At 41.6% G+C, this 16687-nt stretch overlaps 2 protein-coding genes across 3 annotated transcripts in view; one reads left to right on the top strand and one right to left on the bottom strand.

The window, feature by feature from the left end:
* The window catches only part of NCAPD2 (non-SMC condensin I complex subunit D2), a 30682-nt gene extending 17046 nt beyond the window's left edge, over positions 1–13636 (bottom strand). The window contains exons 1-2 of one of the 2 annotated variants that reach the window (XM_049882271.1): positions 12844–13636; positions 8809–8957 (exon numbers count right to left, since the gene is read on the bottom strand). In XM_049882271.1, coding sequence (XP_049738228.1) covers positions 8809–8935 — 127 coding nt within the window. In that variant the 5' untranslated portion in view covers positions 8936–8957; positions 12844–13636. The remainder of the gene's footprint in view (positions 1–8808; positions 8958–12843) is intronic. The other variant, XM_049882270.1, reaches the window with a different exon arrangement.
* Positions 13637–13682: 46 nt separating this feature from the next.
* On the top strand, positions 13683–16102 carry MRPL51 (mitochondrial ribosomal protein L51). Its single transcript, XM_049882277.1, has 3 exons — positions 13683–13926; positions 14010–14120; positions 14567–16102. The coding sequence occupies exons 1-3, from the start codon at positions 13848–13850 to the stop codon at positions 14761–14763; spliced, it is 387 nt and encodes a 128-aa protein (XP_049738234.1). The 5' UTR covers positions 13683–13847; the 3' UTR covers positions 14764–16102.
* The last annotated feature ends 585 nt before the right edge of the window (positions 16103–16687 follow it).

Below are 16687 nucleotides of genomic sequence, written 5' to 3'. Positions count from 1 at the left end.
GCGCATCGTGCATAGCCACCACCTGTCTGTCAGTGAGGCTTGCATGTTGCTGTGATACTTACTGTCTTAGTTATCTAGCAAGGCTATAACAGAAATACCATAAGTGGATGGCTTTAACAAACAGAAATTTATTCTCTCACAGTTTAGGAGACTAGAAGTCCCAATTCTGGGTGCCAGCTCCAGAGGAAGGCTTTCTCTCTCTGTTGGCTCTGGAGGAAGGCCCTTCCATCAGTCTTCCCCTGGGTCTAGGATTTTCTCTGTGCAAGGACCCTGGGTCCAAAGGATGCACTCCACTCCTGGCTCTTCTTTCTTGGTGGTAGGGGGTCCTTCTCCTTTCTGGCCACTTCTCTCTTTTACATCTCAAGAGACTGACTCAAGATACAACCTAATCCTATAGATTGTGTGTGCCCTGCCTCATTAACGTAACTGCCTCTAATCCTGCCTCACTAAAATCAGGGAGGTAGGATTTACAACATATAAAATAATTACATCAGATCACAAAATGGAGAACAACTATACAATACTAAGTATCATGGCCTAGCCAAGTTGACATACATTTTGGGGGGATACAATTCAATCCATAAGAGATGCTGAACAAGTTTCAGCAGAGCTTCCCGACAAAAGGCTTGGTGAAAATCAGCTACAGAAAACCCTATGGATCACAACAGGCCAATCTGCCACCAATCACGGGGATGGTGCAGGACTGGGCAGCGTTTTCTTCTGCTACACATGAGGTCGCCATGAGTTGGGGGCCAACTTGAGGGTAGCTAACAACAAGAAGAGCAGCAATAAATCTACAGACATTATCTGAATTTTACCAAGTGTCCTATTTATGTCCTTTTTCTGGTCTAAGATCCAATCCAGGATCCCACGATGCATTTCATTGTCATGTCTCCTCCAATCTGGGCCAGTTCCCCAGTCTTTGCCTGTCATGATATTGACACTTTTGAAAAGTATTGGCCAGTTATTTTGTCAAATATCCCTCAATTTGGGCTTGTCTAATGTTTTCTCATAATTAGATTGAGGTTATGCATTTTGGCAAGACTACCACAGAATGGGGCTGGGTGCTTCTCAGTATATCAGTATCCTATTACTAGTAATGTTAAGTTTGATTACTTGGTTAAGGTAGTGTTTGCCAGGTTCTCCACTGTAAAGTTATTATTTTCTCCTTTACAATAAATAAGTGTTTTAAAGGCAGACACTTTGGAACTATGCAAATATCCCATTTCTCATCATACTTTTACACACTAATGTTAGCATCCATCAAATATTCTTGCCACCCACAATTCTTACTGTGGTGTTTAGCAAACGGTGATTTTCTATTTCCATCATTCCTTCTACATTTACTAATGGGAATGCTCCTATAAGGATGAGCTGTTCTTTTCCCCTTATTTATTTATTTATTTGTATCAGATATTTCTTTTATTTTGTGTATTTTAAGCTATTACTGTTATTTATCTTGCTGCTCAAATTGTTCCAGATTTGACTGTTGGGAACTCCTTCCATCTGGCCTGTGTCCTTTTGACATGCTCCCTTTACTTTTTGAGTCCTTCCTTACCTTCTGACAACACAAGGTGTTCCAGGCTCATCTTATACTTTCCCTGACCTAGCCCCGGAATCAGTCATTCTCAACGAACTCCTGGTTCCTTTTATGGGAGAATAATATTTAGAAACCAAACTCTAGGCAGTAGTTAGGCTCACTGCTATTGAGTTATCATTGGTTTTAGGCCTTCTAGGTAGACAGAAGTAGGCACGCACACACACACACACACACACACACACACACACACACACCCTTATATATCTATTTCTATGTCTCTGTACATACATTAAAAATATGAGTTCATGCTGATAACCTCCAATTCTGATCTAAACTCCAGGATTCATTCTAGCCCCCTCCCCACTTTCTTATTTGTAACTCCATTCTCAGATAGTGAAAAACCTAGCTTTCGTTAACTGCAACATATTTAGATATTATTTGCTTAATTCTAGTATACACATGGAAACCCTGGTGGTATAGTGGTTAAGACTAACCAAAAGGTCAGCAGTTTGAATCCACCAGGCACTTCTTGGAAACTCTATGGGGTAGTTCTACTCTGTCCTACAGGGTCGCTATGAGTCAGAATCTACTCAACAGCAACGGGTTTGGAGTATACACATAAAGCAGTTCCAGAATTATTAACCCACAACCCTAAGAAAAACAAGTTTACCAACTAGCTTACGATATTTGTGTAAAGTTCTTTTGTATACAGTCAAACCAGTTTTTCAAAGTTACTTAGATTAGTTCTTTCCTTCCTCACTCCCTTTAGAATAGTTATGTCACACATTGTAATATAGCTAGGTTCATTTGTCACTACCTATATATTTTGAAAGAAAACCCTGGTGGCATAGTGGTTAAGAGCTACGGCTGCTACTAAAAGGTCGGCAGTTTGAATCCATTAGGCGCTCCTTGGAAACTGTATGCAGCAGTTCTACTCTGTCTGATAGGGTCTCTATGAGTCGGAATCGACTCAACAGCAATGGGTTTTGTTTTTTATATTTCGAAAAACGTGAAAATGGTAGGATCTTTTGACCTCTAAACTCAGTGCTCTTTTCCCCCTATGACTGTACTGCTTTTATATACAAACTTCAGGATAGAGAAGAGTCTAATTACGCCTTATAAGCTACAAGAGTTCCAGAGTAGTATGGGGGCTGGATAATTTTTGAACCAAGTTGTACATCTGGCCCTCTCTGTGGATGTGGAAGGAAAGAATTCCACCAAATTTTTCTTTTCTGTAAGCCCAAGCTGGTTTGCCTAGAAGGTAAAGTGAGAACCTTGTATGTACTCCTATGTTACTGACTCATTACAGAGTTACGCCGTCCAACTACAACCTCGTCTTCTGTAGTTTTTAACAAGCTTTTTTCCTCCAATTCCTACTGACTCTATAGCAGTCTACTCATAGCAACTATTCTAGATGTTCTCCTTTTTCTTTATACTTTTCTTTTCACTTTTGCCTCTTTTTCTTTAGTAGATGACTGCTTTCTATTTACCAAAAAGAATGAGACCCTCACGTAATTCTGCCTCCCCATTAACAAATCATTCTGCCGACATCTTCCCGTTCCTTGCTTCAGTCTCAAGGGAAAAAGTCTTCTCTTCTAAAGCTAATCTGTCCCACTACTGTCAAGACTTCTCTCCTACAAATACCTTTGGTTTTATCCTCTCCAGGAACTGCTCTTCTTTTTTAAAACAAACAAATCAACACAATCCCTCATGCCTTTCATTTGACCTTGCTATTGTGTCCCTTTAAAATTTTATCTAATCTTTCTCCATTTCTTGAAATCTAGTTTCTGAGACTTACCAATCTAAAACCTATTCTCTCAAATATTACTAATGACCTATTTGTATTATATCCAATGAGTCTCTCTGTCCAGTCCATATCACTCTTTACTTCCCTGAAGCATTATCCACTAGTCATACTGCTTTAGGTTTACATACTGGCTTAAGTCCCTGGGGGCGGGGTGCAAGCAGTTAAGGCGCTTGGCTGATAACCCAAAGGTTGGAGATTTATGTCTACTCAGAGGTACCTCAGAAGAAAGGCCTGGCAATCTACTTCTGAAAAATGAGCCATTGACAATCCTATGGAGCACAGTTCTAATCTGATACACACGGGGATGCCGTGAGTCAGAACTGACTCAACAGCAACTGGTTTACTGACTCTAGGCCCAGTTACTTAGCTTACTAAGTCTCAGTTTCCTCTTTAAATTGGGAGTAATAATAGAAGCTCACAGGGTTTTTTGGTAAATTTTTTGTAAAGGAGTACAGAAAAGAGAAACAAGCACTATTAACGTTTGGTTAATTTCTTTCACTCTACTATGCATAGTCTTTCCATTGTTGAGCTCACATCACATATTCGCTTTTCTGTTTTGCTTTTTGAAATTTATTTTTACAATAATCATTTCTCCAACCTTATTATAAAACCTTGATGGCTGTATAATAGTCTATTGACTGCATAAATCTTAATTAAACTTACAATTCCCCTATTGTTAGACATGATATTTCTAATTCTAATTCTTTCCACTAGTTTACAGCACATGTACTCCCCTGGCAAATTTGGGCTAAATCCAACTCTGGTTACCTGAGAAAAATACAACCATGCTGAATATTCTTACTGTAAACTCATGACCACTCAACTCAATGTGGAGCCCTGGTGGCGCAGTGGCTGAGATCTCAGCAGCTAACCAAAAGGTCGGCAGCTCAAATCCATCAGCTGCCCCTCGGAAACCTTATGGGGCAGTTGTACCCTGTCCTACAATGTGTTGGAATCGACTCGATGGCAACTGGTATGGCATAACCTCAAGTTGGCCCTTAGTATTTCCTGGTAAGCTTATTACAAATTCCCAGGTCTATTCACTTTCCTCTGCTCATAACTTCAAGACCATTTTTTTCCCCAAATCATTCTCAGTTAAAGACTTTGCTTCCTATTTCACTGAGAAAACAGAAGCAGACAGAAGAGAACTTCCAGTAGTCCCTAGCTCTATATTTACCACACCCATACACTTTGCCTTCTTGCTACAATGCATAAGTTTTCCCTGCTCTAATAAAGTCATCACTTCCATCTGTGCACCAGATCATACATGTACTCTCTTGCCTACTGAATGGTACTGCTCCAACGGTTGTTCCCTCTTCCTCCTGCATCACCAGCTTTTCCCTCTCTTGGATCATTCCCATTCAGGATACACACATGTAATACCACCCGTCTTAAAATCACAACAACAAAAATCCACCCTTGACCCAACCTCCCTCTCAAGTTACCATCCCATTTCCCTGCTATTCCTTGTAAGAAAAAAAATGGAAAGGGTTATCTCGACTCACCGGCTCCAATTTCTCTCCTCCCACTTTCTCATAAACCTACTCCAATCAAGCTATTGCCTCTACCACTCCTCTGAAACAGCTTTTGTCAAGGTAACCAACGACAGCTACACCACTGAACCCAGTAGTTAATCCACAGTCCTCATTTTACTGGACCTAGTAGCCACACACAGTTGACCTCTCCTCTCCTCTTTGAAATGTTCTCTTTATTTAGTTTCCAGTTAGCCCCTCCTTTGACTTTCTGTCACAATGACTGCTCCTTAGTTTCTTTTACTGGTTCTTCTTCATCTTCCCAGCCTTTACATGTTGGATTCCCTCAAGTCTTGGTCTTCAAACTGCTTCTCTTCTCCATCTACACGCACTCTAATCTCATGGTTTTAAATGCCATCTACACGCTGAGTATTAAATCCCAGATATGTCTCTTTAGCTGCCACCTCTCCCCTGAACTCCACATTCACATAACCAAGTCTAAACCTGCACCTCTCATACTCTTCCCCATCTCAGTAAATGGCAACTCCATTCTTCTAGTTGCTTAGGTTAGAAAAACTTGTAATCACCCCAGATTCTTCTTTATATAACCCTATAAATCCAACTAGTCAGCAATCTTGTTGGTTCTATTTTCAAAATATATTCAGAATCTTACCTTTTATCACCAACTTCCAATGGTATCACTCCAGTCCAAGTAACCTCGTATTATTGTCTTAGTTTCTTAACTAGTGTCCTGCTTTTTTTACTTTTAAAACATCAGACCACGTCATTTCTGTGCCCCAAATCCAACGGCTTTCAAGCTCACTCATTTGAAGCCAAAAGCCCTCACCATGACCTACGAGCCTCTAAATCAGTGCTTCTCCAACTTAAATGTGCATCCAAATTACCCAGGGAGCTTCCTAAAATACAGATTTTCTGTTAGTAGCTCTGGGGTGGGCCTTGTATTTCTTATAAGCTCCCAGGTCATGATATTAATTTTAATGCTGCTAGTCTGAGGACCACACATTGAGCAAGACGCTAGAGTGATCTGCACCACTTCCCATCTGACCTCTTTTCCAAGCTTATTCCATTCCAACCACATTGGCATGTACCTACCTCACAGCCTTTGCACTGGCTTTTCTGCCTGCCTAGAATGCCCCTCCCCAAGACCTGCCTAGTTCACTTCAAGGTCCCTGCTCAAATAACTCTCACTTATCAGCAAGCCTTCTCAGATCATCCAACATCAAATGACACCCCCGGACCTCCCCCTCCAGCAAACCCTAGCTCCCTTACCTCGCATTACTTTTCTCCTTGGCACTTAGAACCATCTGACATACTCCGTATTTAATTATCTGTGAATGCTTTGAGAGAAAGAATTTTGTCTTTTTGTCTGTTTTGTTCAGTGTTGTATTCTCAGTGCCCAGAACAGTACCTGGCATGTAGCATAAAAGTAAATGCTCAATAAATTAAGTGTATATTTATATATTTATAGTAGAACTTATACTTAAGACTCTAAACATCAAAATCACCAAAAAAAGTAATCATTATAAAAGGACTTTAAAAAAAAGTGATCATGTATTTTAAAAAATGATGCATTGTAGTAACTGAAGAACAGTTTGCTGTAGTGTGCAGCACATGCAGTTGGTCTATGCAATGTGAACACTGTGGGTCGGCCACACATTGGTCAACCTCCATACCCCTGCCTTCTCCTTGCTTACCAAATAAATGGTGGTACGTTCAGGTTTAGGGAGGCCCGTAAGTGGTTATCTTAATCACTTTAACCAATCTGGGTAATTATTTTCCTTAGCGGCAATTGGTTAGAGAAATGGGCATGTGATCCAATTCTGGGTAAGTCTGTTGGGGGACTCTGGTAACGTTTTTAAAAGAAAAGAAAAAACACAAGATAGGGAATCCCCTTTCCCGTCTCTGGACATTGAGACATCAGAGCAAGGAACTGCCTTCTGGTAACCATGACGGAGGGAGGGCCAAGAGGAGACAGTACCAGTACTGGTTGCCATCAAGTTGACTCTGACTCATGGCAACCCCAAATGTGTCAGAGTAGAATTGTGCTCCACAGGGCTTACAACGGCTGATTTTTTGGGAGGAGACTGCCAGGCCTTTTTTCTGTAGAGCCTCTGGGTGCATTCAAACCTCCAAGCTTTCAGTTAGCAGCCAAGCGTGTTAACCATTTATATACCCAGGGACTCTAAGAGACAACAAGCTGGACTCTTATCATCAAGCTACTGTATGAACCAAATCTTTTTACTGTTGGAAATGCTAAATGAAGTAGTTATTATCCCTATCTTTACAGATGAGGAAACCGAGGCACAGAAGGAGTAAGTAACGTTGTCCAAGGTCAAAATGGTAGAGCCAGGATTCAAATCCAGGCAGTCTGGCTCCACAGTCTTAATCTTTACTGCTTCTACCCTTCCAAAGCATTTCCAACAAGCACAGTGACATTATGGGGTCTTGCTGGTAATGAAAGTGTTGTTCTTGGTTATTTATATAGGTTTCAGTGGACAACAACTGATTTGCAGCTGTTATGGATTTACTGTGTTCCCCAAAAATATGTGTTGTACATCCTAGCCTCTATGCCTGCGGTTATAATCCTATTTGGCAATTGGTTGTCTTTGTTATGCTAATGAGGCAAGGTTAGAGTAGGGTGTATCTTGAGTCCATCTCTTGAGATAAAAAAGATAGAGAGATAGGGTAAGATAGATGCCAAGACACATGGAGATATCCAGGAAGCCAGGAAGCAGAACCCAAAGAGCCAAGGACCTTTCTCCAGAGCCAACGGAGAGAAGGCCTTCCTTAGAGCCGTCACTTTGAATTTGGACTTCTAGCCTCCAAAACTGTAAGAAAATGAATTTCTGTTGGTTAAATCCATCCACTGTGGTACTTCTATTATAGAAGCACTAGATAACTAATACAGCAGCTATACTTATGTTTTCTTTCCATTGTTGAACACTCTGAGAAACAAAGTATCTTGACTTCAAAAATGCGTGAACCTGAAATAATAGGTCAAGTCCCAGACATCCTAAACAGGCTACCTTCTCCTATAACTACTAAATCCATAAGGATTTTATTTGCATGTATGGTAAGGAGTAAAGATCTAAAATAATTTTCCCCTCTATGGTTAAGGTTGTATGTTAACTTGGCTGGGCCATGATTCTCATGGTTTAGAAATTACATAATCATGTAGTTTGGCAGTTATATAACGATATAATTTGCCATTTATGCAATGATATAGCCATCCTCCATGATGTGATCCAATGTGATCAGCCAGTCAGTTGTAAGTGGAGTTTCCTTGGGGTTATGGCCGGTATCCAACATATATATGGATGTTCTGGCAAAGCTCACTTGCTTGCTCTGGATCCTGCAACCACTTATCACGTGACTTCTGATTCTTGGGACTTGAGCTAGTAGCCTGCGGTATTGCCTGCCAATCTTGGGTTTGTCAGGCCCTGCAGCTACGTGAGTGAGGAGAAGCCTCCAGCCTGACACCTGACCCACAGACTTGGGACTTGCCAGCCTCTACAACAGTATGAGCCATTTCCTTGGAAACCCTGGTGGCAAAGTGGTTAAGAGCTATGGCTGCTAATCAAAAGGTCGGTAGTTTAAATCCACCAGGAGCTCCTTGGAAACCCTGTGGGACAGTTATACTCTACCCAATAGGGTCGCTATGAGTCAGAATTGACTTGACAGCAGTGAGTTATAGAGCAGAGCGTCACTGGTTTTGCTTCCCTAGAGAACCCAGACTAAGACAAGGAAAGAGCAACAACATACAACAAGATGATTTATTAAATAACCCAGAGAAGGTAGTTAATGAGTGTATTCTTCATGTCAGATAACTATGCAATGCTAGGGAATAGGAAAAACATGTTCCTAGCCCTCATGGAGCTTAATGGTGTACTAAAATAGACAGGCAACATAACTACATGTGGGATGGTTGTTTCAAAGTGCTAAGCACAGTGGCAGCTATGTAGGCTTACCTTTAAGCTGTGACGGAAGATGTCTGATGGACAGCACCTCTTGCACAACATACTGATTCACCCCTCCACTTTTCAACAACTCCTCTGGGGATAAGGGCAGATGGAACTCATACAGTTGGGGAGGCATCTTCTCCTACTGGATCGCAGGGCTAGAAACCAAACAACCAAAACGTGAGGGTCTGTATCTAAGCCCTGTCTTTTTATCTGGTGCTGTTATTCTCCACACCTCCCCATGGGTCTTGTCAGTTTGTTGTACTGTGGTGGCTTGCGTGTTGCTGTGATGCTAGAAGCTATGCTACTGGGATCTCAAATACCAGCAGGTTCACCCATGGTGGACAGGCTTCAGCTGAGCTTCCAGACTAGGAAGAAGAACCTCGTGGTCTACTTCTGAAAAAACTGGCCAGTGGAAACCTTATGAATAGCAGAGGAACACTGTCTGATATAGTGCCAGAAGATGAGCCCCTCAGGTGGAAAGGCACTCAAAATACAACTGAGGAAGAACTGCCTCCTCAAAGTAGAGTTGAATAATGATGTGGATGGACCTTCATTTGCTAATGTGGCATGACTCAAAGTGAGAAGAAACAGCTGCAAATACCCATTAATAACTGAAACATGGAGTGCACAAAGCATGAATCTAGGAAAACTGGAAATCATCAAAAATGAAATGAAACACATAAACATCAATAACCTAGGCATTAATGAGTTGAAATGGACTGTTATTGGCCATTTTGAATCAGACAATCATATAGTCTACTATGACACATTGAAGAGAAACGGCGTCGCATCTGTCATCAAAAAGGACATTTCAAGATCTATCCTGAAGTACAACACTGTCGGTGACAGATTAATATCCATATGGCTTCAAGGAAGACCTGTTATTACAAGTATTATTCAAATTTACCTGCTACTCACTAGGGCTAAATATGAAGTATTTGAAGATTTTTACCAACTTCCGCAGTCTGAAATTGATCAAACGCGCAATCAAGATACACTGATAATTACTAGTGATTGAAATGCAAAAGTTGGAAACAAAGAAGGATTGGTAGTTGGAAAATAGGGCCTTGGTGATAGAAATGATGCTGGAGATTGCATGACAGACCAATGACTTCTTCATTGCAATTACCTTTTTTCAAAAACATTAATGATGACTATACACATGGACCTCACCAGATGGAATAACAGGAATGTAACTACATCCGTGGAAAGAGATGATGGAAAAGCTCAATAGCATCAGTCAGAACAAGGCCAAGAGCCGACTGTGGAAAAGACCATCAACTGCCCATATGCAAGGTAAGCTGAAGAAAATCAGAACAAGTTCATAAGAGCCAAAGTACAACCTTGAGTATATCTCACCTGAATTTAGAGACCATCTCAAGAATAAATTTGATGGATCGAACACTAATGACTTAAGACCAGACAAGCTGTGGAATGACCTCAAGGATATCTATACATAAAGAAAGGAAGAGGTCGTTAAAAAGACAGGAAAGAAGCAAAAGACCAAAATGGATGTCTGAAGAGACTCTGAAATTTGCTCTTGAACAAAAAATAGCTAAAGCAAAAGGAAGAAATGAAGTAAAAAAGCTGAACAGAAATTTCAAAGGGCAACTTGATAAGACCAAGGAAAGTATTATAATGAAATGTACAAAGATCTGGAGTTAGAAAACCAAAAGGGAAGAACACGCTCGGCACTTTTCAAGCTAAAAGAACTAAAAATTCAAACCTTGAGTTGCAATACTGAAGAATTCTACAGGGAAAATGTTAAACGACACAGGAAGCATGAAAAGAAGATGGAAGGAATACAGAGCGTCACTGTACCAAAAAGAATTTGTCGACATTCAACCATTTCAAGAGGCAGCACATGATCAGGAACCCATGGTACTGAAGGAAGAAGTCCAACCTGCACTGTAGGCATTGGCGAAAAACAAGGGCCCAGGAATTGATGGAATACCAATTGAGAAGTTTCAATAAATGGATGCAGCACTGGAGGTGCTAACTCGTCTATGCCAAGAAATTTGGAAGATAGCTACCTGGAAGAGATCCATATTTGTACCCATTCCAAAGAAAGGTGATCCAACAGAATGTGGAAATTATCGAACAATATCTTAATATCACATGCAAGTAGAATTTTGCTCAAGATCATTCAAAAGCAGTTGTAGCAGTACATAGACGGGGAACTGCCAGAAATTCAAGCCAGATTCAGAAGAGGGCAGAGAACAAGGGATATTACTCCTGATGTCAGATGAATCTTGGCTGAAACCAGAGAATATCGGCCAGATGCTTACCTGTGTTTTACTGACTGTGCAAAGGCATCTGACTGTGTGGATCATAACAAATTATGGATAACACTGCGAAGAGTGGGAATTCCAGAATACCTAGTTGTGTTCATAAGAAACCTGTACATAGACCAAGAGACACTCATTTCAAACAGAGTAAGGGAACACTGTATGGTTTAAAGTCAAGAAAAGTGTGCATTCACCATATTTATTCAATCTGTATGCTGAGAAAATAATCCCAGAAGCTGGACTATACAAAGAATGCTGCATCAGGCTTGGTGGAAGACTCATCAACAATCTGCAATGTGCACATGACACAGCCTTTCTTGCTGAAAATGAAGAGGACTTGAAGCACTTACTGATGAAAACCAAAGCCTACAGCCTATAGTATGGATTACACCTCAACATAAAGAAAACAAAAATCCTCACAACTAAGCCAATAAGCAACATAATGATAAACAGAGAAAAGACTGAAGTTGTCAAAGATTTCCTTCTACTTGGATCCACAATCAATGCCCACAGAAGCACCAGTCAAGAAATGAGAGGCAATGCACTGGGCAAATCTGCTGCAAAAGACCTCTTTTAAGTGTTAAAAAGCAAAGATGTCACTTTGAGGAATAATGTGCAAATGACCCAAGCCATGGTATTTTTAATCGCCTCACATGCATTTCAAAGCTGCACAATGAATAAGGAAGACCAAAGAAGAATTGATACCTTTGAATTATGGTGTTGGCAAAGAATATTGAATATACCATGGACTGCTAGAAGAACAAAACTGTCTTGGAAGAAGTACAACCAGAATGCTCCTTAGAAGCAAGGATGGCAAGACCTTGTCTTACATACTTTGGACATGTTATCAGGAGGGACCAGGAAGGACATCATGCTTGGTAGAGGGTGAGAGAAAAACGAGGAAGACCCTCAAAGAGATGGATTGACACAGTGGCCGCAACCATCAGCTCAAACATAACAACAATTGTGAGGGTGGCGCAGGACCAGGAAGTGTTTTGTTCTGTTGTATATAGAGTCGTTTTGAGTTGGAATCGACTCGACGACACCTAACAACAATTATTTTCCGCATCCCCAATATATAATAACCCTTTTCAGTCTCACAACAAACTGATAACTGTTATCTTAAAGGATGTGAGGCACAGGATCAACCTTTCACCAGAATCTAATTCGAGTTGTGACTCTGCCACTTGGTCATGTCACATAACACCCTGGGCTTCATCTCTAAAATGCGATTACTAATCTCTGATGACTTCACAATGCTGCTATGAGGATCAAATTAGTCAAAGGGTATGAAACTGTTTAAACAACTGTAAAGTGACATACCTATGTGTAAAATTATCATTAGTTCCATTTTTATGGGCAAGCTGCTTAAGTATAGATTTCTCACCTGAGGCCAGAGCAGTGACCCAGTATGAGGCTACAGAACGGGAAAACATAACATTACTTGTTTACTCTGCACCGGACTGTTATGCTACTTAAATTTATCATATCTGATTTAATCCCCCCAATCCCAAACCCAGGGAGTACATATGTGAACCCAATTTACAGATGAAGAAATTTAGGTTAAGAAAGGTTAAGTGATTTGATCAAATTACCACGATTCCGTTGCGGATCTGTCTGGCTTTCTATCACATCGCACCCCAAAGATATCCCCAGTAGACCTCCTTGCCTCTCCTACGCTGCCTAATACCGAGTCCTACTGCCCGTACTCCATTCCCCAGCCTTCCATTTTCCGCCCCCATTAATACCACACCTTAGTCGAGCCCCTCACCTGCCGCTCCTCCGACTCGGGTTGTCGGGTCGGACAAAAATGGAAGCAAAAAACACGGACTGCACAATACACACCAATCAGCTGGGCGGCTTTCCAGCGGGCCGAGAAGCTAGCCAATCCCGACCAGGAGGAGGCAAAAACCCGCCTCTGGATTAGGCGCCACGCAGCCGAAACCGCCTGAGTTCAAATCTCAACGGCTGCAAGGGGGCCAATGGCGATGCTCGCTGGAGAAACCGGCCAATCACAGCAGAGGACCCAGAGTGCCGGGCTATGCCGCTGAGAGCCCGGTCCTGGATTCCAGCTGAGCCCAGCACCCGGTTCCTCCCACCATCACCCCGGCTTCGCCATGTGGCTGCAGGGTCCCATTATCTACGGAAGTTGGGGAGGTTTTGGCAGTCCCTGCCAGGAATGTGACGTTTCTAGCTAGGCACTGCTAGTTCCCTGGGATAGTGACCCACTCAGTCGCCCCCTGGACAGGAGGCAAAGTCCAGGCCGGGAGTTAGAAGGCTTGGGCTCTAATCCAACTTCAGCCATCTCCCGTGCAAGTCACTTCGCTCTCTGAGCCTCAAATTTCTTCCTCTGTAAAATGGGGTAATAAAACAGCTGAAGCGCCTAGACTGTTGTGAGGCTCAGAGGAAAGGGCTTCGTCTTTGAACACCCCGAAGCTTCAGGTTCCAGACTTTCACGCCCTTCCGAGTAACCTGGCCGGCTCCCTCACCTATCCAGAGCTCGGAAACTCCGGCAGGCAGGCCCGGTGGGCCCCGGAGAGGCGGAGGAGGTGGGCCTAGGCTTTCGCGCGCCGGAACCTGGTGGGCGGGGCGGGTCCTGCTCCCGGAGCTCCCTGGGAAAGGCCCAAGATGGCTGCCGCCAGCCTTGGGTGTGTGTGAGGCTAGGAGTGATAGTTCTCGTCGTTATCTCCCTGAGGAATACGTCTGGTCCTCATGTTTGGAATCGTGCCGTGTGCCGTTGTAAGATAGACGAGAGCAATGGCAGGGAGCCTCTCTTGGGGGGCAAGCAGGGTCCTGTGGGGCTGGGTGCCCCTGACCTGCAGAAGCTTCTCTCTGGGTAAGTAGCTGATGTTGAAAGAAGTCTCGAGAACTGCTTTCAGTAGGTGTCTCAGACTCATTCTTTTATCCCCTCATTCCTAGGCGTTCCTGGATTGTCCCGTGTAAGGCTTACCCTCCCACCCCCTAAAGTGGTTGATCGTTGGAACGAGAAGAGAGCCATGTTTGGGGTGTATGACAACATTGGGATCCTGGGTAAGATTCGATTCTCTGCATAGTACAGAATTCAAAATGCAATTAGGCCATAACGACTATCATTTTTTTCACCTGTGTGTTCTCAATATAATGGTGTCGTTCTCAATAATAAGAGCAACCATTTATGTGCCTGTTTACATTGTTTTCTGCACTGTTCTGCATCCCCAACGTGTATTAACGACTTTAATCCTCATAGTAGCCCTTTCACTTTAAAGATGAAGAAACTGAGGAACAGAGAGATTAAGTAATTTTGCAAAGCTAGTAAATGACAGTGCCAGAATCTCAACCCCAAGCAGTCTGGCTGCAGAGTCTTCTCTTCACACTGTACTGTATTGTGTCTTGAGTACAAGGGCTACTTAGGAAGATGTAACTGTCTGTTGAAAGCTTAGTCGGTCTAGGCTGAGTTCTCTTGTCCTGGAACTAATATGTTCTCTCACATTACACAGGTAACTTCGAAAAGCATCCCAAAGAACTGATCAAGGGCCCCAGATGGCTTCGAGGTTGGAAGGGGAATGAATTACAGCGTTGTATCAGAAAGAAGAAAATGGTTGGGAATCGAATGTTCCTTGATGACTTGCACAACCTTAACAAACGCATCAGCTATCTTTACAAACACTTTAATCGACATGGAAAGTACCGGTAGAAGAGAAGACTGAGAATTGTGGAAGTGGTACATCTATCACCCTGAAAAGGGGAACAGTACATTTCCTTATGAGGAAAGGGCTTTGTGTTTTCTGTAATAAAATGGGTTTCTTTGGAATCTGCTGTCCATACACTTTAATTTAGATGTTGCTTCTGTTTAGTCACGTAAAATATGAAATCTAATGTATCTCTGAGTATTTTGGTCTCAGGTTTGGGCTTCGTTACTCTCCCTTTGCAGTCTAGCCATACATTTAGCTTTTAAAAAGAAAAAATTTCACCCTGTTAATTCAGAACCGAAGCCACTCCTGAAGTACGCCTTTCAGCCAAAGGTTAGCTAGGCTTATAAAGCAAACAATAACACACATGAGGAACATGCTTCTTAGTTCAATCAAGTATATGGGATCAAATGGGCAGCATCTACCCAAAAGCAAAGATAGAAGGCAGGAAGGGGCAGGAAAACTGAATGGATGGACACGGAGAGCCCAGAGTGGGAAGGGAAAGGGGAAGAGTGCTGACACACTGTGGGGATTGCAACCAATGTGACAAAACAATTTGTGTATAAATTTTTTAACAAAAAACTAATTTGCGCTGTAAAGTTTCACCTAATTCGTAATAAACCAAAAACCAAACCAAACCCAGTGCTGTCGAGTCTGACTCAGCAAACCTACAGGACAGAGTAGACTTGCCCCATAGAGTTTCCCAGAAGCGCCTGGCAGATTTGAACTGCTGACCCTTTGGTTAGCAGCCAGAGCACTTAACCACTATACCACTAGGGTTTCATAATAAAATTTTTTTTAAAAGGTAAATTGTTGGCACTTGTTGACATTTGGCCCTGAATATATTGAATATGGTAATTTTTAGTTACCCTATAATTCTGTTAAGCTAAATATATTTCTAAAGACCCTTTCATGCTGGGATGAAATGCTGTAGAAAAATGGAATTATACTTCTGCACTACTTTTATCAAATATTTATTGGGTACCTGCTCTGACCTGGGAACTACAGGGAAAACAAAAAAGCACAAGATACTCTGCCCAACTTTATACTTCTCTAGTTAGTGGTATAAAAGTTGTATTCTCACATATACTTTAATGAGGTAATAAATAGCATATAATTGCTATTTATAGTGTATGGTTCCTAAACCTGACCAGTTTAACATTTCGAACAACCCTCAAAGATTGTGATCAATAGAGCTGAACTGAGTCTTGAGCATCTATGTGGTTTTTAAAAAATTTTTTAAATCATTGCTACAATGTGAAATTTAAAAATTACAAAATGGCAGTCAGATAAAGTTTTTCACACCCTGTTCTTTTGTTTTTGTTTTTTCTCCTCAGAGACAGTCACTGTTATAAGTTTCTTTTAGTTCTTTTGTATATTCTGTGCATGTACAAGCTTATGTATGTGCGTGTAGACATATACGTATATACACGCAGACATACGTATCCTTTCTAAAAAGTAACATTTTGTGCACATTGTTCTGTACCTTTTTCAATTAATACAGTTTGGAAATGGTTTCATATCCTCATATTATGTACCATAATGATTTAACCAGTACCATTTTTGATGAACATTAAAATTGGTTCCTGTCTTCCTTTTTCAAAGTATGGGTCCTCTAATTTTGGCTAATTCTAATTTTAAAAGCCCCTTAGGTGATTTTAGATTCCTGGGTGATGCAAAAGGTTTGTTCTGGACTACTAACTGAAAGGTTGGCACTTGGATTCACCTGGCAGTGCCACAGAAGAAAGCCCTCATGATTTACTTCTGTAAGGTTACAGCCATTGAAAACCCTGTGGCACACAATTCTACTGTGAAACGTGGGATTATCGAGAGTTGGAATCGACAGTGATTTTTTTTTTTTTTTTTTTTTAGTTTTAGGTGATTTTAATTAGCCATGTTTGGAAGCCACTGATACGGACAATAAATAGC

The sequence above is a fragment of the Elephas maximus genome, chromosome 4 (assembly GCF_024166365.1).
Source record: "Elephas maximus indicus isolate mEleMax1 chromosome 4, mEleMax1 primary haplotype, whole genome shotgun sequence".
NCBI classification, from domain to species: Eukaryota; Metazoa; Chordata; class Mammalia; order Proboscidea; family Elephantidae; genus Elephas; species Elephas maximus.
Note: the sequence above shows the minus strand (reverse complement) of the source record. Positions and strands in the feature narration are given on the sequence as shown.

Bases quoted from the DNA above. Each gene is read 5' to 3' on its own strand.
- MRPL51 (XM_049882277.1), top strand. From the start codon at position 13,848: ATGGCAGGGAGCCTCTCTTGGGGGGCAAGCAGGGTCCTGTGGGGCTGG. The intron at 13,927-14,009 runs GTAAGTAGCTGA...CCTCATTCCTAG, and splicing joins CTGCAGAAGCTTCTCTCTGG to GCGTTCCTGGATTGTCCCGT. The intron at 14,121-14,566 runs GTAAGATTCGAT...CACATTACACAG, and splicing joins TGACAACATTGGGATCCTGG to GTAACTTCGAAAAGCATCCC.